At 35.7% G+C, this 27,036-nt stretch overlaps 1 protein-coding gene across 1 annotated transcript in view; it reads left to right on the plus strand.

Annotated features, from left to right (window-relative positions):
- The first annotated feature begins 2,519 nt into the window (after nt 1-2,519).
- The window catches only part of LOC109071699 (sterile alpha motif domain-containing protein 10-like), a 70,392-nt gene continuing 45,875 nt past the window's right edge, over nt 2,520-27,036 (plus strand). Inside the window, exon 1 of the mRNA XM_042750485.1 lies at nt 2,520-2,803. Within this exon, the coding sequence (XP_042606419.1) occupies nt 2,791-2,803 (13 nt within the window). The 5' untranslated portion in view covers nt 2,520-2,790. The remainder of the gene's footprint in view (nt 2,804-27,036) is intronic.

Consider the following 27,036-nt stretch of genomic DNA (forward strand, 5'->3'; position numbering starts at 1 on the left):
CAAGAGTGTGCTGTGACCCAGAAGAAAGTCTCGTTGTGGACCAGTTGTAAAGCTTTAAATAGAGTCAGCACTTCTCATTGTTTTAAACTTTTTAAAGAGGTCATCGGATTCAAAATGCACTTTTACATGTTGTTTGAACATAAATGTGTTTTGGCAGTGTGTGTACACAATCACCCTATAATGATAAAAATCCATCCAGTGTTTTTTTTTTTTAAATCCTGATAAATCCAAACCCCTTTCTCAGATCAAGCTGTTCACAGATTCTTGGCAAAATGACGTAGTTCTGCACAGGCCCCTCCCACGATTGTTGATTGACAGTGGCGTCAGTCTTTATTTTTATCACAGACCTGCCCTGAGTGAGCTGTTATCAGTCCACCATTGTTTCGACACCAGAGCAGAAGTAGACAAGAATGTCTTAAGTGAATGAGGTGTTTTGTTGTTGGTTGTAATAATGAACATTGCATTCGTCATTTACTCCTGACATCTGAGCCGCTGAAGACCCAGTGGATTACATTTGTTTTGAAGGGAATGCACCCCCGATCTACATAAATGTGTCTATGCTCACGCCAATCATTCGTCATCCAGCTTCATCTACAGAAAAAGTGAGTATAAGGGTTTTTTTATGAATCTTTGCAAATTGCCTTTCCTAATAATGTGAAAGTTAGCAAGTTACATGATGAATGCGGCTGAAGTTAAGAGTCTCTCAGAGAGCGGTTTGGAAGAGAGGGGCGGGGCGAGCAGAGCTCATTAGCATTTAAAGGAACATGCAACAAAAAGGCTGGCTGTAAACAGCTGTTTTTGACAAGGTTAAAAGAATGTTGTTTTACACTACCATTGAGAAATTTTAACCAATGTAAGTTATAGACTTTTCATTAAGACTCTAAAGAATCATTTGTGGAAAATGGGCATCCAATGACCCCTTAAAGGGACTTGTTTTTTTGTATTGTTCCAATTCAACCTGATTTATAAATGCGACATTAAAAATACAATGAAAATTTATATAGTTTATTTAAAATAAATGATAAAAATAAATGTGTATTGTGAGCAAAGATTTAATAAAAAAAATTTGGTTGTTAGCAAAATGCTAAAGGGGACATGACATGGATTTTTAAAAATGATTTGTTCCTTGAGGTTTACCTATAATGTTAATAAAGCTTTTTAGACAAAACAACAACAACAAAATATAACAAATAAATATGTATATTTTTGTTACCTCTCCATGACACCGTGTCTCATTTACAAAACAAAATGCTCTGATCAATACTCAGACACGATCTGAGGTGCCATTAAAAATAAACTATCCACTGCATTCTGATATCTGTACAAAGACGCATACAAGCTGTTTAATCCAAACACGTCAAAGCTAACGTTCTCCTTTTGACGATAGACACAAGTGCGTGGACTGTGTCCGAAAGCGAATGCACATACTGTATACTGCATCCAGTGTAGACAAGATGGCGGTAGTGATTGTAATTTCTATTTGTTTTTCATACAGTGTGATCAAGTCAGACGTTAAGCGACTGAATGGCAGTGAACAGGGCCTATGGTGAGAAGACTGTTGGTCGATGTCTTGCTCTGAAGGCGGTGTTTATGCAAATGTATGTGCCCTGGTGACGTCATCTTGCACCTCAAATCCAAAACAAGCCGTTTTTGGAGCTTGATTAAATAAATGCTGGGTTTATAATGAGCATGTAAGATGTATACAAAGACCTCTTATATGCCAAAATGTTCCTGTGGCTCAGTGGTAGAGCATTGCGTCAGCAGCGCAAAAGGTTGTGGGTTTAATTCCCAGGGAACACACATACTGATAAAAATAAATAAATAATAATAATAATTATATATATATATATATATATATATATATATATATATATATATATATATATATATATATATATATATATATATATATATATATATATATATATATATATATATATATCCTGAATGCACTGTAAGACGCTTTGGATAAAAGTGTCTGCTAAATGCATAAATGTAAAATATCAAGGCAAATTTGATTTCTCATGTTATGACCCCTTTAATTGAAGTATACAAGAAAATGTAAACACAAAAGGACATTCTTCTGCTGATATTTCTTTCATGTTCTACAAAAGAAATTCACACCGCATTAGAACAACATGTAGGTGAGTAAATGATGACAGAATTAGCATTTTTGAGTGATCTATAATATTATATTGTCTTATAAACATAATAATTCACAGATCATTTTGTCAAGTATAATGTAGAAGTTGTTAGTTATGGTTAGTGTGGAAATACGCTGGTTAAGTCATTTTCAGGTTTGTTAGTGAATCACCCGCCAAACTATCCATTTGCGCTTTTAGAGGTTTGTTTTCAACAAACATTTATGTTGTCAGGCGCTCTCACGCGTTTGCCCCATTTGTTCCACTCTCCCTCGCACGCGCTTGGATGTAGTGTAATTGACAGGCGTGTTTTATTGCACTGGCTTCATTGCGCTGTCATTCATCTCCAGAGCCACTTGTGTAATCAGTGAATCGCGCGCACTGTGTGTGAGGGCGTTCAGCAGCACTAAGGTGAGAAAGCAGAGGGAGGAGTTTAAACTTGCCCGAGGCTTTGGCAGCCGAGTGACTGTCATCCCTCTCTCGGGTTTATATGTGGACACTTGCGCTGATTTCTCCTGCTCCACAGCAGATCTGTGCGCTCGGAGGTGTCTTTCAGGAGCACCGGCTCTCTCTTTACCGGACCGGACACCCGTGACCATGGCAGACACCTACTAAAGCAATCACGGAGAGATACGCGTTTGTACCGACTATGGCTGTGGACGGTAAGCTCACGGTGTTAAGCCAGTTTTTATGTGATTCATAGTACAGTCACATGCGAACGACGTCCCGTTTAGTGACATGCATTGCAGTAGACAATACTTATGACTTCTGCTGTGTACTGTAATACTGGACTGAAGACTGATTTTTGTCTAATAATACCTACTCTACTATAAATGAACTCTTTACACTGTTTACACAATATTTACAGCACTACTTACTAATTTCTTATGCTAATTATTTTCAGTTTAAAATAGAATGTTAACATCATCTACATCCAATTTCATTTTTTTTAAAACTTAAGAATATTTTCTGCCATTTACTAAAATGTTTAACTTAGGTTTCATCAATAATTAAATTCAAAGTGGTTAAAAACTTTTTCAATTTGGCTATTTTTTTATACAGTGTAGCTACTATTCTTTAGACTATTCCCTAATAGACTATAGACTATTATACATAAGGTGTACTACTATAAGACCATTATTTTACTATTTACTTTTTTTTGCTGCATCCTGTGATGCTATTTATATTCTTTGCTGAATGACATGTGCATGTTTTGGTTAGTTGGTGATTGGTGAAGTCTCACTCACACGTTGTTTTTTTTCTGATGTATTTTTGCCCATCATGTTGACACTGCGCTCAGCCCGCTGAAGGGAATGTCAGCTAGAGTTCATGGGTTTGTAGCTGGACATAAACATAAAGTCTACCTGACATCCTACATGATGAATGAAAACATTCACACACATGCTTACAGTGATCTCAAGGGCTTTTATGTAATCGTAAGAAATATATGTTTTCCCTTGGCCCCAGGCAATTATATGTAATCATAGTATATCTGCAGCGCTCAGCGTGGTGCTGAAACGGACAGCAAGACCTTGACTCACTTTATCCTGGCTTCTTCTTATCATGTCCTTTTCCTAATTCTTTCTCATTTCACGTGAGTGATAGTGTAGATTCAGTAACTTAAAAGAATAGTTCATCCAAAAATGAAAATTTGTTTAAAATGTGCTCATTCTAAGGCCATCCGAGATGAGTTTGTTTCTTCATCAGAACAGATTTGGAGAAATTTATCATTACATCACTTGCTCACCAATGGATTCTTTGCAGTGAATGGGTGCCGTTAGAATGAGAGTCCAAACATCTGATAAAAACATCACAATAAACCAGAAGTAATCCACACTACTCCAGTCCATCAATTAACATCTTGTAACATGAAAAGCTGCGTGCTTGTAAGAAACAAATCCCTCATTAATACGTTTTAAATTTAAAATATTGCTTCTGGCTAAAATAATCCATAATCCATAATAATGCTTCCTCCAGTGAAAAAGTCAATCCTCTGTTGTTCTCTCATATCAAAATCCAACATATTTGTTTAGGACTGTTTTAGCTTGTAAGTGATGATTCTGTGCGTATTTCTATACTGAGTCAGGGGAGACTGGAGAAAGCAATATTAAGATAAAGGACTCATGTTTTAGCCAGAAGCAAAAGTTTGGAGTAAAATACATCTTAATAATGGATTTGTTACACAAGACATTAATTGATGGACTGGAGTATAAAGTATTAGTTTTTTAGACTGTAGAAATGTGACGGCACCCATTTACTGCAGAGCATCCATTGATGAGCAAGTGATGTAATGCTACATTTCTCCAAATATGAAACAAACAAACTCATCTTTATCTTGGATGCCTTGAGGGTGAGAACATTTTCATCAAATGTATTCCTTTAAAATAACAGTTTGTACCCAGAATAGGATGTCCTTTATATAGAATTATGTTGTGTTCCCTTTGAGCAAAAACTTGCATTTGCAAACAAATTGCATAATCATAAAGTCTCCCTCAAGGAATGTTAGATAATTATGCTTATTCAAACATGTTGTTTTTTACTCAATTAGGACAGCTTGTTTTAATTAATGTTATATTCTGTGAGCAAATTATTATCAATGTTTAAGCACGTTTTCTCAGCCATCCCAAGAGAAAGCCTGATACAGTATGTGAGTACACAAGAGGTTTATTTCGAGGAACCTCATATTTGCTTTGAAGCCGTTTGATTAAACAACTCAATTACACTTCAGAGAACTGATTGTTTGCTTTAATATCTTCTAATGCACAGATATTGCCATATCATTTTCTGGTTACAATACAGTTATTGCTTGGCAAGGTTTCATTTTATACAAGCTGTACTAATAAAAAGATTTCCAGAATAACACTAGTTTCTAATTCACATAAAGCATGTTTGTGTCACTGCTCATATAAAGCTTCATCAGATCTGGGGAGGCACAGATGTTGGGTTAACCCCCTCTCGCCCTGTTTCACACACCCGACAGCTCTGAACCAATCCCAGCATGCAGCACGAAGACTGGGCTGTTTTCCTGCTACCTAAGGGACCATCAATGCATTAAGTGCATGGACACATGCGTGTCACTCATTCATTCATGCATGCAGATGGATTAGAAATGCTAACCACACGCACAATGTCTGCAAAAAATAGAAAGAGAGAATGAACAAGCAGTAGTTTTAAGAAGAGAGTAATTTCTGGCCCGTTTCGCTCAGATTGACATGCAGTGGGTGAAGGGAGTGTATGTTTTGGCTCAATGTGTGTTTGCCTGTTATCAGCAGAAGCGATTCCATGCTTGACCAGTCTGTCAACACCACTGAATGTTTTTTTTTTTTCTGTGACTGGTAGGCATTTGCTTTTACTCTGTCTGTCATTTGAGTACACGAATTATGAATTTCATTTATTGTGAACGTTTCGCTTCAGTCGCCTAGCAGACATTTTTGCTACTTTCTTTTTTATTGTAAATAAATCTTGTGTGTCATATTTTCCACTTCCACAAAATAAAGAATTAAAAAAGAAATAAATACACAAAGCAAGGATAACTTTCACATTTACATTGAGTCATGTTGTTCATTTATTCTTTCACCTCAACTGCTGAGAGAAGAACAGCTTTTCCATCGTATTTTATAATTATTTTGACTAGGCCCATCAGTTTATAAAACACAAAAACTGAATGCACTTAAAATGGAAAGTCTATGAAAGCAGTTAAAAACATCTTTCAAAGCAGAAATGTGAAGCTTGTGCTATATTTGTGTTATAATGCTTATTTTAATTCTGTCATGTGTGTTATTTTAGCTATAAAGTTGTTTAAATCATAATTTGAAGAGTGGGATAGGATTATGAGTATATCAATATAAATTTATAAATTTTATAAGTAATATTATAAGTAACAGTGGGACTACTTTTATACAGTTCATTGAAAAACTGGATACTAGTGATGCACCAAAATTATTTTTTTACCGAAATAATGAAAATTAAATTAAATTTTGCAGAATAACAAAATTCAACAGAGAGTTAAATTGCATTTAAGTAACTGAACGTCTTTCAGAACTATGAGAAATAATCTCGTTTCACAATTCTGAGTTTACATCTTGCAATTCTGTTTTTCTTTATTATGTAATTCTCTTAATAATAATCTCTTTATATCTTGATATTCTGACTTAATATTCTGAAATTCTGAAAAAAAAAGTCTGAATTGTGTGAAAAATGTCAGAATTGTGAAATAAAAAGTTGCAGTTATCTGTTTTCTATTTACAAATGGAAATAGGCTTCCAAAAATGTCAGATTCTGAAAAAAAAAATTTGAAGTTATTTGTTTTTTATTTAGTAATTGATATTGGCTTTATTTTCAATTTTCATCAATATTCAGTACAAAATGTTAGAAACCAATTTTACCTTACTGGTCTTTTTTTATCATTTATAACATTTACATTAAAAACAGATTGTATTTCCAATATATTATTGCCTTGTCCTGTAGACTGTAGTGAAATACACAATTTGTGTTTTAAAAAAAATCTAAATTATGTCTGTGGTAATGGACAGTATGTCACAGATGCTGATAATAGAGATTAACTATTATTGAACCGTGAACATTCCTTTAACAATGCTCCCAAATCTGTTCCTTTAGGAGCTTTTGTCCTAAAGCCTCTTGATCGTGTTTGTGCTCTGAATCTCGCCCCAACCACATGACCGAAATTACGTCCCTGTGAACTGATTCTCACATGAGCGAATGCATAAAAGAAGAAAAGGAGGTGAAATGAAAGGAAGCTACTGTTTTCTTTAGCCACATAAACATGGTGTTTATTAGCTTTCTCTCACATGTTTGTTAAGGAGGGGCTCTTAACAGCTATTTGGTGTCCTGCCCAAAAGTTGGCTCTGGAGAGCTTTTGAAATGTGATCCTGCCTCAAATGGCGTGGAATGTGTGTGTGTGTTTGTGTGTGTGTAGGCCAGCATCATTGTGTCCTCACAGGCATTGTATCCACCTTAAACCATCCATCCATCCGTCCCTTTATCCCTCATCCTTTTGTATCATATCTTTTAGAAGCAGACAAAGGATTTTGCTCAAATGGATTTTGTGTGTGTTTGTATTTTTGTAGAATATAGCATGTTTGATCTGTCTGTGTGCATTTTCATTTTGTTTTTGTGCTGCTGTGTGTATGTTTGGGTTTTAATTCTCGTTCTGTTGACCTGTTGGTCTTAATATCCTCTTACGGTGTCATCACAGTTCACACAGCATCTGTGCTGACATCAGGGGAAGAGAAAAGAAAAAAGATTTGCCTGCTTTTTTTCTTGCAGTGATCCATTTATATGAAAAAGATTTTAAATGAAACGACGTCACTCTCCGTGCATCATAGGTTTAATGTTTGTTGTACATATTTGCACAGCTGGCATTGGTGGATATTTTTGTGTCTGACTTTGATCTGGTTAGACAGTTCACCGTCAGGTGCATTCACACCCATTGTAGTCAAAAATAACAAAGGAATGTGTACAGGATTGACAGAATCTGTTCCAAAATCAGACTGTATTTCTATAAGCAACCCTTCAAACATTTCTTTAGGATTCTCTTCCTTTCTGAGTAATTGAGTGTTCTAGATGGTTGTCAGGAAGTTGATATGTTGTTGTATGGCCCTATGTTGTTGAATTAATGTGGTTCAAACGATGAAGATGCGTCTGTTAATTTGTTTCCACAACAATGCATCATACTATGGTGGTTAATCAGCGAGTTACGTCGTTGTACGAGAAACGTACCCCTGGACGAATGTGTCTTTGATTGCCTCTGGAAGTGGTCGAACGTGGACAAGCTCAAAACTTTTCAGACCCCCTTTACACCTGTATTTAGCATCGTTCACTTGTGATTGGATTAGGGTTACAAAGGGGCAGACAATTTCCAGACACTTACCAAAATTTTCTGAAAATTTCCAAAATATCCTGGAACTTTTCCAGAAATATAATGGAATTATTCCACCCCTTTGCAACTCTAGATTGGATCAGCAAAAATGCATCTTAACACCAGGTGTAAACAGGGCCCAGGATGTCCTTGTTGGTTCTTTAACATTGTTATGTGGTTTCTAGGATGTTCTTGTTGGTTCCTAAATCATTGCTATGTGGATTCTAGTATGTTCTGGTTTGTTTCTACTAGGGTGTTGATAGATGGTTGCTTTGGTGTTTTAGGTGGTTTCTAGGGAAATGCTAGGTGGTTGATGGGGTGTTCTGGGGGATTGTTTGGGAGTTGCCTTTTGGGGCTATTGTACTTGATTGGTAGGGAATTTCAGCCAAGGAGTTGCTGGGTGGTTAAATTTAATAGAGCCTTTCAAGTCTCTATTTTAGCATATTGTGTTCCTTCCTTCTTTGTTAATATGTTATTCAACCATATTATCTCCTGCCTTTTTAAAACTGTTAGTCTTTTTTCTTCGAAAAGTAATCCCACACCCCAACAATGTTGGTTTTTAAAACTGTTAGTGTTGAATGTAATATTTCAAGTTAGATGTTTGCTCCAATCATTAACTCTAAAAATAATCCTTAAAAGACACCATTTTTAAATATGAATGAATTGTGCTGAAACCTCTTGTTTGATTTGTTTGAAAATGAAACAGTTATGGCGAAACCTGGATATCCTTTCACATTCTAATCAATATGACTGTATAGATCACATGTTTAATACTGTTAGTGCCTCATTACAGATCAGCGCTACACTTCTGAGATTCCCAATGAATAACAGTGGGATTGAGGGGGATGGGGAGGAAAAGCAAGGGGGAGGTGTCTAATAAACATTCACTCGTCAATCCCTGTGGACTTTAAACAGATTGATCGAGCGCTGAAACCCGGGAGGGTTACAACAAAATTGTTTCAGATCATCTTCAGACATTGCTGGCAAAAAGTTCTCAAAAGATTTCTGAGACCAAACTGTTCTCGTAAAGCATGTTAACAAATTTGACAGAATTCGCACAAAAATAGACATGTATATAGGCTGTATTTCCACAATGCTTTAGCAGATTCTGACCAAACTTGGTACTTGTTATAACAAGCATGTCCCGAGGGAACATGTGTAGTTTCAGAACAGCATCATCTACTGGTCAAAAGATATATATAAAAAATTGACATTACTTATTATAACTTCTGACCATTTTAGACAAAAATCATAATATTGATCTTATTAGATTCTGAGTGGCATACCAAACTAAACAATACCCAATTTTCTTATTTTGTAGTAAAATGCTATATCAACAAAGGTCTTTAACGGGTCTCCAATCCTGCTCCTGGAGAACCACACTGCAGAGTTTAGCTTCATCTCGAATCAAACACACCTGAACCAGCTAATAAAGGTGTTCAGGGCTAGGGGTTGGAACTTAAGTCCGCAGGAAGGTACAGGAGCAGGGCTTAAGATCCCTAGTCCTTACTGAGTAATTAAAGACTGCTCTTTAGTTCTTCATTTTACTTAATTATATTTATTGAAATTTTTATAGAAGTACATACAGTTCTGGAATACAGAAAAACACTGTAATCACAGAAATCACAAGACGAATTGTGATATATTCAATTATTTAACTATGCTTATTAAGTATATCAGTGAAAAGGTTAGCTAGTTTAGTGTATTTTCAAGTGAAAATTAGAAATAAAAAAAAAAATACAAAAAAATAAAAAACCTGCTTATAGCTTTGAGTTAAAAAAGTATCAAATGAATAATATTTGATGTATTATCATTAATAACATTAATAATAATAATAACAACAATGATAATTATATTCTGTTTATTATTTTATTATAATTATTATTATTAGTAGTAGTATTTTACCCAAAGCTATATGCAGATTTTCATTTCATTTGTTTCTTTTTTCTGCAGACCCTTTTACTTCATATGCAGAAAATACTGTATCATGCAGAGATTATTATTAAACCAGTGCCCTATTCTTTAATTGTGAGCTGTTTGTGACCGTTCAGTATATTGTGTGATGGAGGTTTCTGATTGGTCAGTGGTCTTGTTGAAGGCACTAGGCAGAGACGATGCTGCTTCTGCCGGCAAAAAGCAATTACACAATTACACTGATTTTAAACATCTGTATTATCAGTCTCACCCAGCTTTCCTCCAGCTAATGGATGCATTATGAACCCCAGAACATGAGGGAGGGGCTCAGCGGACCACGTCGTCTTTCTATTCTCATCTGTGTTTCTGTGCGTGATGAACAGCTCTACACATTTTACCCTGTCTCTCAAAATATCACCCATGGGCCATATCTCTGACTCGAACTCTGTCTCTGTCCCTTTCTCTTACATCAGCCTCCTCTTCTGACCTGATTTGACTGTCTGGTCATCCACACAAACACAGATCTCAGCTGAAAGGGGTGTAGATGTGGATAAAAAAAATAAATAAAAAATTATTTAAAAAAAAATGCCTTATGTACTTAAGTCCTACTTCAGTGGGTCAATAGGTAATTGCATTTAATATGAATTTAAAACAAATCCAATGAATTGTCTGAAAACATAAGACTACATTATATCTGCACTTTATTATATTATTTTGAAGTATATTATGTTTGTAATAAGTGCTCTTATTTTAGAAGTATGCTGTAAGTGTACTTCTTTTTCACAAGGGCAGAGCTGATACAGTATAAGCACACTAGAGTGTCTTTAAGTAGAGTATGTATTACATTAATACTCATAAAAACATTACATCTGTATTAAAGAGTGGGAGAGCGCACTTGTGAATCTTTCCCCTAAAGGCCCATGTGTTGTCTGTCTGTACAGGGACTGACTGCTGTAAAGATGCCTTATCAGGGTGAAGTAAGGTAGAGCTCTTACTGGCCCGGAGCAGGTAGAAACCCCGGGTCACTAGGGTGCCAATAGAGAGCGTCTGATGCATGTTGCGCACAAAAATTTGTCAGTGGATTTGCCTGAGTTTGCGAATGCCTTGAACATGATGTGAAGGTGATCAGACTTTATGTCCTTGAATAAGACACTTAACTCCAGGTTGTTCCAGAGGGACTCTCCCTTATTAATTATACTGTAAGGTGATTTAGACAGAAGTGTCAGCTAATTTATGTATTAATTAGTAGTTAATTAAAAAAGATTGCACTATCAACTGTGGAGCCTTCAACATTATCATTGTTGTCATTGTTAGGGGTCAGATGAGTGTTTTATGTATTAATTAGTAGTTAATTAAAAAAGATTGCACTATCAACTGTGGAATATATATATATATATATATATATATATATATATATATATGTATATATTATGGATATACATTATTTGGCACTCATATCATATAGATCAGGGTTTCCACCCAAGGGTTTGTGTGAAAAAACTCAAGGTGAGATTGTGTTCGAACTGCCAATGAAAATTGTTTTAATAATAAATGTTTATTTTTCATAATGTAAAATGAATAATAATAAATGCTAAAATATTTAAAGCTGCAGTTTGTAAGTTTGGCCTCTTTGTCGCCATCTCTGTTTGCGTGGGCGTGGCTTCATCAACCAGCTCCTGCCTTTTTGCCCATTTTCAATTATCCAGAAGTGACACACGGTAACCCACTGCCAAGATGGCGACGGCCTGCTCCGGCTACTCTAGGCTTCAAAAACGCACTTCGGAAATCTACGGGTGATGTCACAGACACTACGTCCATGTTTTTTATACAGTCTATGGTAGAATCTGATGTTTTGAGGAGTATGTGTGGCTGTCAGTCACCGCATCAGTGTGGATACTGTACTTAGGAATCACGGATTCTGGCCTACGTCTTGGAAGTATGTCCCAAATAAGAATTTTCACCAGATATTGTGATCTGAAGTAACAAGTCTGCCACTTTTGTTCTGACCAACTGAGGAAAAAGCATTACAATAAATTACGCTATCAGTGGTGATATCTAACAATCGGCTAGCTCATATCACATATAACCGTGCAAATTATTATTATTGTTTACTTTGTTCTCAAATTGTTAATGTTGACAACATCAGCATTACTTGACTATGTGTATATAGTGTGTATGTAGTGTGTATTAGCGTTACATGTAGATTTCAATTTCTGTACAGTCTAATCTCTAATTGTCATACCATTCAAATTTCATTTTAAGAAATTCTTTTAACCCCAAAAGCAAATTATTCTTCCTTAGAAATGGTTTTCTTTAAAATACAAAACTTGTGTAATTCCACGTATAAATAAGAATACATTTTACACAAGTAACAATTAGTGGTCGACTAATTTTGGTTTTTAATGCCAAATTAAATAATTAATAATTAATTAATAATTAATTTTAACAATTAATGTATTGCCAAATATTGGCCACAAATAAAAATATATAATTTAAAAAGTAAAAAGCTTGGTTAAAAATGTAATAAGAATAAGAAAAATAAACATTTCTCAAGTGAACATGCAAAGATATAGTGAAAATGGTTATATTTTATGAAAGGTTAGCATTTTTCAAAATCTGAAGTAAATACTTGAGATCACAGGAATTTACATTTATACACATGGAAATTATACTAAGAACTAGAGAAAGTATTTTAACTAGTGATCAACTAGCTAATGCCAATTTCAATATTTGTAGAACAGGGTGGCTGATGGTAGATATCATTTCCATATCAAAAGTACATTTTATTAATAGCAATATAGACATGCACAAAATTCCAGAATTAATTTTAAAATATATTCAAGTTCACTAAAAGTATTTGAAAATAGAAAATGTGAACCAACTACAGTATATGTTTTAGTTAACTCAGAATGACCAAATGTTATCCAGTTAATCAGCCTTGCTAAAATATTGCTATTATCACTAATTATATTATTGGGTGAATTTCAAAATGTCATGAATGTTTATGTCAAAAATAATTACTGTCTCTCTCTTGCTCTGAGATGTATTTAAATAAGGTGGACTACCACTCTCATTTAATGTTTCCCTTACTTACACTCTCATAATCATTGTGCATCACTTATCTTTCCTAGAGGTCATGCATGATCTCTGTGACTCTAATCTCTATGCTGTGACACAATGGTTCTCTCCGCTGCTTAAGTGAGTGTGTGTTTGTGAGGTAATAGTGTATCACTGACCTTTTAACATGTCTGTTCTCATAATCCACTCTGAAAGCGTCCAGACCACCTTATCTGCGATTAGGAAAGATTTGATGTGTACTGGCATGTGTGTGAGAGAAAGCGAGAAATATACTCTGGCAGGCCATCTCAGAGTAAGCAGTCCTCTCAGTTTTTGAACTCAAGCTGAAGCTTCAAAGTCACCCTCAGGATTTACCCTCGCTGGCTCGAGGCTGTATTGAATTACATAATTCCCCTCTGGACCAAAAATAAAGACTGTTAAAAATAAAACACATTAAAGACATATCAACTAGTGGTCCTTTTGAGATGGCAAACCATGATAGCTTGAACCCTCTGAACTATTACATCTTGAATTTCCAGTCAAAATCAGTCTATCAAACATCAAACTAATCTTTCATGGATGAAATGTGATGTGGAAATATGAACTGTGGGGAACCTCTTATGAGTGGAAAACACCTCATGAAATGAATCTGGCATGGCTGGAAGTGTTTCGTGCCCGTTGGGGGTTGTGTGACATTGTGAGATATGTCCATATACAATATAATTTAATTTGACAAACTGAAAATTACCTTAAAAATTAAAAAGTGTGTGAGTATGTTTTAAATGATTATTTAAATCTTTTTCAAAAGAATATGTTCCAGAAACGTTTATAGAACTATCTCCAAGCAACACACAGTAGTGGTGTTTGGTTCCTGAATGAATCAGTGTTTTTGAACAAATCAATTGAGTAAATGATTCAGTGACTCACTTATAAATACTTGCACTTGTTTGTTCCTGAATACTATAATTATTTTGAACGAGTCTGTCAAATGAATGATTAAAATGACTCCCTCATAAAGACAGTCACTCATTAGTGTTTTTGACTAAATTGATTAAGTAAATGATTCAATGACTCACCAATGAAGACAGTCATTCATTTAGATCCTGCATGAATCTGTGTGTTTGAATGAATCAGTTGAGTAAATTATTCAATGACTCATTGATAAAGAAAGTTTCTTCCTACTTATATCTAAACAGTATGTAATCTTTTATGAAGAAAAAGTACATACTTTTGAGCTTGTAGCAGTAAGAGTAAGTGTGTCTACTTCTACTCTGTCACTGTAAAGTGGCCTGTCAATCATCTTGGCACAGTTAATCACCTCACATCTCTCCATATTTCATTTTTACTGAACAATTCTTCCTACCGTATTGAAGAGAAATGAAGTAGCATGCTGATTTGCCAGTCATGTGTCTTTCGTGCTGAGAACTCTCTAATTTTTTTTGAATAATGATGCATTTAAACATTAATATTGTTTACATGTTGTCACAGATTAAATACATTTTTCATCAGGTTAGATATTGAATATTAATCACTCAAAGCTGTTTATCTAAACCTGCTACTTAACTGTTCATTGTGTATAATCTTGCATAGTTCTTGAACTGAATCCTCCTTCAAAACAACATGGGTTATGGCAAAATCAGCTGTTAAAGTGTGCGTTAATCTGAACTATTTACACAATTTACACTAGATATAGTATCATCCATGTAACTTTGGGATACTGATTTCAACATACAATTTTTGGGTCACAGATTTTAATTATTAAAACTATTTAGGACATATAGTGGGGTGTAGCAAGTCACTTGTTTATTCCTGAATGAGCCAGTGTGTTTAAACAAATTGGTTGAGTGAATAATTCAAATGACTTACTCATAACTACACTCCTACTGGCATAACAGTGTAACTTGCAGAAAGAGTCACTGAAAAATCCCCACCACTAATTGGCAAGACTGAAAGTCTGAACATATTTCAAAGATTTGATGTGACTAACCTGGCAAATCCAGCAATTATTTCATCCTCAAAATCTCTTCTTGCATCTTTCCAGGTGGACTGGTGCATCCTGTATCCTTGAAGTTATATTTTTACATTTTACACTGAAATGAAAAAAGATAAAAAAGTATCAACTTCAATAAGATGCATTTACATTTAGAACATTTAAACAGAATATTTACACACAAAACATACATTTCAGCACTGTCCACTTTATACTCCCTGAGAGGTTTCTGGACCGGATACACTCAGCTACACTAAGACACACACTGGAGGACATAAATGGGTTGTGATGACATAAGATTAATTGCTTTGTGCTTTTTTGAGAATGGAGTCTGTTCTGATTAAAAAGAAAAAGGTCTGAGAAGCTGTTGTATCTCATTGAGTAAAGGAGAATAGGAAAGGACCACTGACCTGACATTAATGCTACTTACAATTAATACACTGATAACACATTAATACTTATTTTAATGGACTATTCACCCAAATGGTTTAAATTCCAGCATTATGCTCACCATCATGTCATTCCAAACCTGTGGAACACAAATGCAGACACTTAGCAGAATGTTCAAGCTGCTTTTTAATGATGAAGTTACCACAAGCTGTCAAATTGAACTGAGCAAAAATAAATGTGTATTTTTAACACAGTGTAAAATATGATTGCTTGATATATTCAATAGGCCTACCAGTCCAGTCTAATTAGCATTTTGTTCATTTTGGCACTTAACGCTATTTACCATAAAAAAACAATGGTAATGTTTATTTATGTGTGTTTAAGGCTTGCTAGCATAAATGAAAGATAGCATGAATGATATCACTGTCCTAAACTCATTGCAAAACAGGGCTGAAGAATTGAAGTAGATTAAAAAGCAAACTTAAAAGGCAAACCTGCATACTTAATGGCACATATTCATACCAAGATCTGGTATTAATAGCTTATAGTCAAAATGTAAGTATGAAATGTAAAAATGTATTGACCTGTCTGTACTGTGGAATTATTTTTATTACTTATAGTATCTATTTATAACGTTTTCCAGTAGTAGCTTTAATTCCTGTCTTGAGAAATGGCAATGGCAGACAGATGAAGAGAGTGTTCATTCAGTACATGAGTCTATTTAGAGACTGAATGCATAAAGAGTGGCAGCTTTTATTCTCTTCTCTGTTCTGTGTCTAAACGGCCAGTGTTGGTTCTTTTGGCTACCTGGAGCCTCCCTGCCCAGACAGCACACAATACAGACGGGTAATTGGCATAGCTGTCAGGCAGAGAGAGGGGGAGCTGGGGAGAGTCTGATAACATGGCAATTAAAGCAAGAGAATTCAGTGATTGGAGAATAAAGCAACAATCAGAGAGAGAGAGAGAGAGAGAGAGAGAGAGAGAGAGAGAGATTACATTTGGGTCCTTTGAGGACTTGAGTGAGTTCATACCTTATGAACACATAACCTTTCTACTCTCTGTGAGACTGTCTGAGTGAATGAGACGAGAGAGAGATGTTCCCTGAATACCTGTGCACAGAGTAATTGCTAAGGCATTGATTCCTGGATTTGAACAAACCCCTAAGTCTAAAATATTAAACTTGCATAATTCGTCCTGCAACATTTGTGTGGAAATGATTGAAATTGTTGATTAGATTGTAGTTAGAGGTACAGCTCATGACCCAAAAATTACATTCTGGGTAACACTTTAGTATAGGGACCAAGTCTTACTATTAACTACTTGCTTATTTGCATGCCTATTATTAACATATTGTCTATTTATTAGTATTATAAAGCACATATTCTGCATAACCATAATCTACATCCCTAATACTACCCATTACCTAAACTTGACAACTACCTTACTAACTATTAATAAGCAGAAAATTAGGAGTTTATTGAGGCAAATGTCACAGTTAATGGTTTGTTATTGGCAAGAATTGGACCTTAAAATAAAGTGTGACCAAATTCGGTCATCATTTACTCATCCTCATGTTGTTCCACACCTGTATGATGTTCCTTCCTTTATGAAACATAAAAGAGGGATATATTATTTTGAAGAAGTCTTCAGAAATTTAAAAATCTTATAATATAATATTGTAACTAAAATTATTGTAATTTACTTGCCTTTTGCATTTTTTTATAGCTGTTGAGAAGTTAGAAGTTAGAGACGTTAGAGGCTAAACATTTATATATATATAAATATATATATGTGTGTGTGTGTGTGTGTGTGTGTGTGTATGTATGTATGTATATAATATAGAGAGAGAGAGAAGGAGAGAGAGAAAAAAGAGAGAGAATTAGGAAAGATTCTATTGTTTCTTATTTTGTAGATGTACAATCTACATTGTATATTTCAGTGCACAAAATGTATGAGTGAACATTATGAATACTAAAAAGATTAGGCTAAAATGATCAAAGGTAAAAACACATTCAAACAACATCAACTTGCAAAAGCTAAAGAAAACAAGTGAGTTTTCAAAAGAGATTTAAAAACCAATAAAGAGGGAGCAGCTCTGAGGTGTGCTTCCAGGCTGTTCCACAATCTAGGGCCCCTCACTGAAGAAGCTCTGTCTCCTCTGCGTTTCAACCTTGTGGAAGGAGCCAAAAGTAGGTTTTGCAATTAGCAACTATATAGTGAGAAAAGAATATAAGCTAAAGGAGGAAGAGAAAAAGAATGAAAGAGAACTGTGGCTTGTTGTCTGTAATGGATTTGTTTGAGATGAACTGTTAATTTGGGTCGTGAAGAGATGGCAGCACCCGGGACTGACCTCATGTTACAACAATAATTACAGACTGACTTTATTCACCAAACACTGCGGATGACAGATCAAAAGATGGTGCAATAAGTTTCTCCCACTGTACAGGAAAAATTGGATTTTGCAAGTTTTTGAAGTGTGTTTGTGTGTGTGTGTGTGTGTGTGTGTGTGTGTGTGTACAGTAAGTTAAACTGACACTGATTTGTGTAGCAGCACCTCCTGTAAGTATCTCAACTGAGGTGGCCTGTTTGCACCTATATGTCTGATCAGTAAGCAGACTGCAGTTCACTAAACACACACACACAGCTGCGACGCCCCACTGTCTGTGTGAGAGTGTGTGTGTGTGTGTGATCCGCTGCTCTCTGCTGTTCATTACTCTCACTCTCTGTCCTCACTTTTGTTTGTCCATTATTATTCTCTCTGTTTTAGAGGTGAATCTCTTCTCCTCTCATTTGTTTGTTGGTTTGTTTCATCGTTGGTTAGTTCATCCTTCCTACCCTCCTTTCTTCTTCAGTTTCTTTCTGTTTTTATTTCTTCTCTCCTTCAGTTGCTCATTCGCAAAGTCCTTTCTTTCGCTTTCCTTCATTCATTTATCTGGTTCATCTAGTCCTTTCTTTCTTTCTTTCTTTCTTTCTTTCTTTCTTTCTTTCTTTCTTTCTTTCTTTCTTTCTTTCTTTCGATATTTAATTCATTCATTCGGTCACTTGCTTCATCATTGGTTAGTTTATCTTTCCTACCTACTGTACCTCATTCCTTCCTTCCTTTCATTCTTTCCTTCCTTAATTAATTTGTCTGTTCTCTCGTCCGTTCTTTCTTTCTTTCTTTCTTTCTTTCTTTCTTTCTTTCTTTCTTTCTTTCTTTCTTTCTTCTCTTTTTTCTTTCTTTCTTTCTTTCTTTCTTTCTTTCTTTTTTTCTTTTTTCCCTTTTCTCTTTTTTCCCTTTTCCCCTTCCTTTTGTTCCCATTTTGTTTAATTCATTCATTCATTCATTCAATTAGTCAGTCAGTTTTTTCCTTCCCTCCTTCCTTACATTTCCGTCATTTGCTCCCTCATTCCTTGTTTCATTGTTGGTTAGTTCATCATTCCTACCTTCCTTTTTGTTCATTCCTTCTTTCCGTCCTTCTGCTCCCACACTCAGTTTTTCCCTTCTCTTAGTTGTTTGTGTTTGTTCCTCCCGTCCTTTTATTTGTTCATTTGTCCCGATTATCTTAATTCATCCATCATCAAAATGCAAACACTAAGAGACCTGATGGTCATACCGAATGTTTAGTCAGTCTCTGTCTGCTCTGAATGACCTGATCGGTTTTAGAAATTACAGTAACAATGTCCCATCGATAAATAACAGAATGAAACAGAATTAAACATACTTAAATAATCACATACATAACATGTTAACTTTGACAGCTCTAATGCATATAATTCACAAATGGATGATTATTTTACCCACTAACACTGTTTATTTAAAAAAAGTGTATGGTATGTGTTACATTATAGTTGCCATTTATGGATTGTTTCATCCACAGACACACATTTCCGAAGTCAATACAGTCGAAACAGTATTGAATGAGGCCGGAGTTGAGTACATTGGACAGCAGAGGTTGGCTCCATTAATTTGTTAGGAGCATCTAATGGGCTTATATGTTTGTGTTCATATGCAGCTGGATGTTAGTTCACCAAAAGCTCTTCTCTCCTATTTCAACAATCTTGAATTAACATGTTCTGTGCTCTGGACGGTGGCTGTTTTTGCCCTTTCCGGTCCCAGCAGTGCCCAGTTTGGGCCGGTTGACACCTGCAGCTGAACTGGGGTGAAGGTAGGCTGGCTGTAGCTGGCGGGACAGGCCCATGAGGAGGCACAGAGTAGTGATGGTTCAGTCCGGTACTGCTCCAGCTTACAGAACTGCCATACAGAGTTTCATCGAAGGTACATTTATTATTCATTATTGTGCTTTTTCCAAATATTAGGGTAGGTCTGCTTTCTCTTAATTGCTATTGGTTTATTGGTTTATTGCTTTACAACAACAAATTCTGTATAGTGTTTGTCCCAGAGGAATGTTTTATTTCTCTTAGTGCTCAGGAGACCTAATTTAGCTGTCAGTTATGTTTCATAATACGTTTCATATGTGTCACTCATATCAGATGTTTCTCTTAAAATTCCTTTAGGGAGAAATAAAAATAGATATAAATGAGAGTAAGACAGTTATAAAAAGAATGTGGGTATAGCTCACATAACTGGGTCTTGAAAGAATTTGATGGGTAATGTTTGAATTGAAATCTTTGACTTTGGATTACAGACTTTTATGGCAGATCTGAGAATAGTGTGTGATATTATTGGGATCTCGTGCTTGTGCATCCAACCAAATGCTGGTGTTTTGGAGCAAATGCTGATATAGTTACTGTACTGTATATAGCTAATATTAAAGGAATAGTTCACCCAAAAATGAAGATTTGCAGAAAACGTACTCACCCTCAGCTGGCCATCCAAGATATAGATGACATATGGAGTAGTGTATCATTATATCACTTGCTCATCAATGGATCCTCTGCAGTGAATGGGTGCCGTCAGAATGAGAGTCCAAACAGCTGATAAAAACATCACAATAAGTAAATGTCAAAGCATTGTTTCCAGCTTAAATAAGAGTTCTCTATTCATAATATTGCTTCCTTTACTGAAAAAGTTGTCTCGTCTGAATCAGGAGAGAAATATGCACTGATTTAGGATACTAATGGGATGTGTATGATTTATTTACTACAGTGGCTCATGAAGACAGCACATTCACAAAAGAGAGGTCAGGACATTATGTAATTATAATGAAAAATGGAAGGACCGCTGGAGCTTATAAGTGAATATTTAGTATTTGATACCTGGTATTTAAATATTCTGATTATGCAGAAGATGCTGACTATGCTAATGAAGTCTGTATAAAAAGTTTTCCTTCAAGGTCAAAGTTTCCCTCCAAATTCAGCAGATGTTCATTTGTTTTTGCATTCACAATTAAGTCCTCATCTCTTTTATGGATATCATTTACTATATCACAGCTACAGGGCTTGGGGAAATTAGCTCACTCTTCAAGGTTTGGTTTATGTGTGACACAAAAGCTCACAGAAGATGCAATCAGTGTGCATGAATAATTCACACACATCATATTAGGGCAAGAAGCAGTTGCCCACCTCAGACCTGTTATGACACAAGTCCTACAAAAGTGGCAGCTAACAATAGATGAAAAACACTTTTTGAATGTTTGTAGATGTATTTATTTTATTTATACTGTATAAATAACTAAAATCAGCTATCATCCCTATAATGTTTAGCATTATAGTGCACTCAAATGCAGCATTGCTATTTAATGCTGTATGGTGCAAGCAACTAATCTGTTGATCTCTCGCTCATATGTATCGTTAACAAGTCTAATTCATTCTAGTCAGTCGGTTCATCCTAAATGATCCTCTATTGGGTAGGATTAGGGATGTAGAATATGGTCTTGCAAAATATGTGCTTTATAAGTACAAATAAACAACCAAAATGTTAGTAATATCTAATATGCATGCTAATAAGCAGCTAGTTAATAGTGAAAACTGGTTCCTATACTAATAGCATATATTGCCATTAAGACTGATAACCCTACCTTACCTTATCCTTATCCTTACCTTAAGAACTAGCTCAATAAGTATCTGTTTCTCAGCATGGAAGATTTATTTTCCTTGCTATTAACCAGCTTCCGTAGGAATGTTGTTTTTGGTCAGAAAATCAATGTCGTAGTGAATAATCCTTTCCCGTGTTGTTTGTTTTCCCTGTTTAATGATGTTTCTTTCTGTTGAGGGAGGCCGTCTCAGGCTTGTCTTTTCAGTGGGAGATCTGTTATTCGTAATGCCTCTGCCCTGTCAATCTTCCTCCATTCTCGGTTGATTTGCTGGCTGTCGAAGCGATCTGATCTCCAGCAGACTGACTGTTTTGCAGCATGGAGAGATTCATAGATCTAAATAGACATCTGTGGCTTTTTTAGCCATGCTGGTCGCTGGATGTGACAAACTGAACAACCCTCAAGTAGACTGTATGTGTCAGGTGTGGCCTTGTGTGTGGTTTGAGTTGAACTTTAATGTCTAATTCTTCTAAAAACTTTCAAAGTTTTAAGCTGCTTTGGCTCATGTCAGTATTTGAGATTCACTGGATCTTCCAAGGTTTAATCATGTTATATCGAATTTGTGTCGGATAAATGATATATCTAGTAATTTATCCCAGGACCAAATTGGATGTGTGCTGAAGAATCAACATTTACATAAGCTAAATTCATGATGGACCTTACATTGTATCTGCTTGCCTTTGTGGGGTAGAAGAGTTTCCTTTAGAGGTCTTGAAGTAAAAAATAAAAATGAGAGATGGGACTATTCACTCTGCCAGCCAGTACTAAAGCTAGTTTGTATGGATGAAGCCCGACAACACATTCTTTGAGAACAACTTTATATTTTTATGGTATTTTTCTCGACATGATTGAACTGCTCTCTAGTGCTGGGTCAAGATGGAATAATTTCATGCTTCATTTCTGGGGTTCAAGATAGTGTCCGCAGGACTTCCCCTTGGTAAATACTCCATAACCATGGATTGAACACCCACTAGCTGGAAGACATGCTGATATGGAAAAGACTTATATATTGAAAAGGTTATCTCAGGACTATTAGCTTGTGGTATATTTAATTTCATTTTAAATGTGTTTTAAGAAGCAAAAGTTTACATTTTTAAAGACACTTTAACATTTTTACCAATACTATGTTATGTTGACATACACTGCCATCCAGAAGTTTTCTTCCATTTTTTTTTAAATAGAAATTAATTGTTTTATTCAGAAAGTATGCACTAAATTAATCAAATGTGACAGCAGTGAAATGCAAGATTTTTTAATGTTACAATTTTTATTTATTTTTTTTTAATAAATGCTGTTGTTTATTTACTATATATTCAAATAGAACACTGGTATTTTACATTGTAATAATATGTATTGATATTGTTATTTGAATGTATTGTTTATTAAATAAATGCAGGCTTGCTGATCAAAAGCGACCTCTGACAGAAAACATTAACAAATCTTATTTAACCCTTGAAAGGTACAGTAGTATAAATGTAATGTTTTATGTATTTGTAAAATAACAGTCAGCACTGAAAAAAAGAAGCATTTTATTATTTTATTTTATTTTATTTTATTTTATTTTTTTGGTCACCATATAATACCTAATTCAATAATTCCTATGCTTTTTGTATACCTTTTGTATTTTTCATTGTTTTAATGACTTTGCTATTATTCTAAAATGTAAATGAGTAAAAATAAAGCATTAATTTATACTAAAATAGTAATGTAAAATCGAAATCGAAAGAGCAAGTGTGGCCAAACTTTAACTGGTAGTCTTTATGCAGAAAATATTATTAATTTGACTTTTTGGTACTTCAGGAAGTGCCATTTTCAAGAGAGAAGGAGCCTCTGGGAAAGTTTAGTAGTGTAGTACTTTCTTTAGGAAGGAATAAGTTTTTCCAAAAGTGCTGCGGTAATCTACCATGGGCTTTGACTCGGTATGACCTTCCCACAAGCCACACCAAACCGCAGGGTAATTGCTTGCTAATGACTGTTAAAAAAAAAAAGCAAGGAAATGTCAAACGAAGTTTGGAAAATTTCATGATTAATCTTTTTCTGTGGTGGCAGGAGAAGATCTAAGTCATTCCATCAATCACATCAGGCAGGAGAGTGACTCTTTCTTCAGGGTTGAAAGCATTTGGATCTCTCTCTTTGCATTAACTTAGCTGTCCTTGCCCCGTTTCCATCTCTCTCTCTGTCTTTGTCTTCTATTACATGTATCTAAGCGGTTTAGTGCCTTGCATCAGCACTCAAAGAGCTTTGTACATCTCTCTCCCAGAATATTTAATGGAAATATTCAGACTTTTGTCCACATTTGACCTCTGCTGTCTGTCTCCTCCCCTCTCCTGATGGTGGTGTCGAGACTCTCTTTGTCTTCACTCTTAACTGAAGATCAGTTCTGGCCAAGGTCACATTCAGAAGCCCGATGAGAAGCCTGAGTGAGGGTCAGAATTCATCCTGCTTTTCACTTTTACACCCTACTGTCTCCACCAGCATGCCATTATCTACACTATTGTCTTAAATACAAAAAGTCACAGCGTCATGGTATTAAAGTCAACAGCTGCCCAGAGTGTGCCTCTTCTGACATATATTTCTACTAATTCTGGTCATTGAATGTGAACGTCCAAGACTGTATTAGTGGTGGGGATTTTTCCTTAAAGGGTTAGTTTACCCAAAAATGAAAATTAGCTTGTGTTTTACTCACCCTTGAAGAATCTTTCAGATGATCCAGTCGAGTTATATTAAAAATTATCATGGCTATTCCAAGCTTTATCGTCGTAGTCAGCAGGTGCTGCAGTTAAACAGTCCACAAGTCGTCAAATAAATCTCGTGCATTCATAATAAAACGTCCCGCAGGCGGCTCCAGGGGATGAATAAAGGCCCCCTGTAGCAAATCCATGTGTTTTTGTAAGAAAAATATCCATATTTCAAAAGTAATAAACACTTTTCTCTCACTTCCGTTATCTGTCATATGCGGATCCGTTCCGGTGGATGATGCAGCACGTAATATGCATAGCGCGCGCGCCTCTGAGTTATGCTAGTCTCGCGAGTTTGTTTATAGAAGCAAAGGAGGCAAAGTTTCCTTTTATTTGTCATATGAGAACCAGTCTCCTGTTGGTATATTTTGTTATTCTACGTCGTTTTTCTTTACAAACCCTTGGTTTGTACTTGTCATTTGTGACTGGCGTTTTGTTTTGTTCTCTCTCCGCATTCATCACTAATCATGCAACGCCGCATGTCTTACGTCATCCGCCGGAACATGCTTCATTGTATGACAGTCAGCGGAAGTGAGAGAAAAGTGTTTATTATGTTAGGAATATGGATATTTTTCTTACAAAAACACATGGATTCGCTATAGGGGGCCTTTATTCATCCCCCAAAGTCATCTGCGGCATGTTTTATTGTGAATGCGCGAGTTGTGGACTGTTCAACTGCAACACCCACTGACTGCAATGATATAGCTTGGAATAGCCAGGATAATTTAAAATATAACTTCGATTGGATTTGTCCAAAAGAAAAAAGTCATATACACCTAGGATGCTTTGAGGGTGAGTAAAACACAAGCTAATTTTCATTTTTGGGTGAACTAACCATTTAACTTTTACTGCAAATTACATCATTATGCCAGTAGGTGGAGACAAGTCACTAAATCAGTCACTTAAAAGTTTCGTTCAAAAACACTACTTCATTTGGAGTTGAAACAAGTGACTTTTGCTGAACTATCTCTGCCATAGAAAGATATAGTAAAGACTTGTGTCTGAAATCACCCCATAATATTGTTTTTTGTTGTGTTGTTTGATTTTTGAGTTATTTGTTGTTTTTTCTTAGTGTCTTAGACTATGGTCTTAATGTCGTACTGAAGTATACTTAAAGTTCATACACTGTGAACAGTGCAACAAATGAATATCAACATCTCAGTGCTAGAGGATGGTGTCCATAAAGCTTACGGTGCACTCTGTGTCTGAATTCACTCATTCGTTTTCATCCACTCATTCAGTGGACAGTATTAGTGGACTGATGTAAGGCATAGTGAATGAGGATACATTGTGATTTTAGATACATCCAGTGTTCAAGAGTCAGTGAATCATTCTTTTAACCAATTCCTTGCTTAACATCAGTGTGTTGCTTGGAGATGCACAGTGGTTTATTCTGCTGTGGCTTTGTTCAGATATGTTCACTGGTGGATTAGAAATAGACAAAATAGCTCTAAATATTGTGTCTACAAAATCTAAGTTAGTCAATATCAACTTGTTTATTGAACTATTGAATAAAAGCAATATTACTCTTGAAATCGAGCTCAATATCAACATGAGCAACACTCTTACTTGTGTGTTATTACTTAAAGGGACACTCCATCCCAAAATGAAAATTTTGTCATTAATCACTTACCCCCATGTCGTTCCAAACCCGTAAAAGCTCCGTTCGTCTTCGGAACACAATTTAAGATATTTTGGATGAGGTTTATGACTGTCCCATACTGCCAAATAAATAACAGTGTCAAGGTCCAAGAAAGTATGAAAAGCATCGTCAGAATACTCCATCTGCCATCAGTGATTCAACCTTAACGTTATGAAGTAACGAGAATACTTTTTGTACATGAAGAAAAAACAAAAATAACAACTTTATTCGACAATTTCTCTCCTCTGTGTCTCCAAATCAGCGTAGTGTAATTTTGACGCTGATGTGGAGGGACACAGAGGAGAGGAATAAAGTCATTATTTTTGTTTTCTTCGCTTTCAAAAAATGTTCCTGTCGCTTCATATAACCCAGATTGCACGTCTGATGGCAGATGGAGTATTCTGATGACAAATCTCATACCTTTTATGGACCTTGACACTGTTATTTATTTATTTGGCAGTCTCAAGCCTCCCGATTTTCATTAAAAAATTATCTTAAATTGTGTTCTGAAGATGAACAAAGCTCTTATGGGTTTGGAACGACATGGGGGTAAGTGATTAATGACAAAATTTTCATTTTGCGGTGGAGTAACCCTTTAACCTCAGCCTAGTGAGCTGTTTTATTTAGTACTAAAAATATTGATTTAAAGAGTTAAATGTAATTTAGTGTGCTGTTTCTGATTGTGTTGTGTTTATCAGTATGACATTGTTAGCTTAGCAACATGCTAACTTCAGACTCTTTTAGGATCAAGTGCTCTTTATTTGTGTGTCACAGAAAGTTGCATACTACAATCGTTTGCCTACTACATAGAAGGGAAATAGGCATATTCAGACGTACGCAACCAGTGTCGTCTTCTGGGATGTCAAGTGGAAATTTGTATTCTTTGAATCCGACTGAAATGCTGACACATAGTAATTTGGACAGATGGGTAGATCCAGCAGGATATCCAGAGAAAATATCATTCTTAGCCGCAGCCCCCTGTGGATGACTGACGAATGCTGTACAGTCTTTAACCACACCCCTTTCTTTGAGTGATGGGATGTGTTTCTTATCCATCTCAGTGTGTCGAGAGCTCCAATGTTTGCCTCCCATGGATTTGATTGGCAGTAATAAGCCTGCGGCTTTCGTTTCCTGTCCGCCCAGGAGAGAAAGAACACTGAGGAAAGCAGACGCAGGAAATGCATCACTGAACCCTGACAAACTGCTCCACGATCCCTCTTTCCCATCACCCCATGATTACACTATGAACTTGACCTGCCCTTTGGGATGGTTTTGATAGGTGGAAACACATTTGTTTTAGCTGTCAGCATC

Source organism: Cyprinus carpio, chromosome B23 (assembly GCF_018340385.1).
Source record: "Cyprinus carpio isolate SPL01 chromosome B23, ASM1834038v1, whole genome shotgun sequence".
In the NCBI taxonomy this organism is placed as follows: Eukaryota; Metazoa; Chordata; class Actinopteri; order Cypriniformes; family Cyprinidae; genus Cyprinus; species Cyprinus carpio.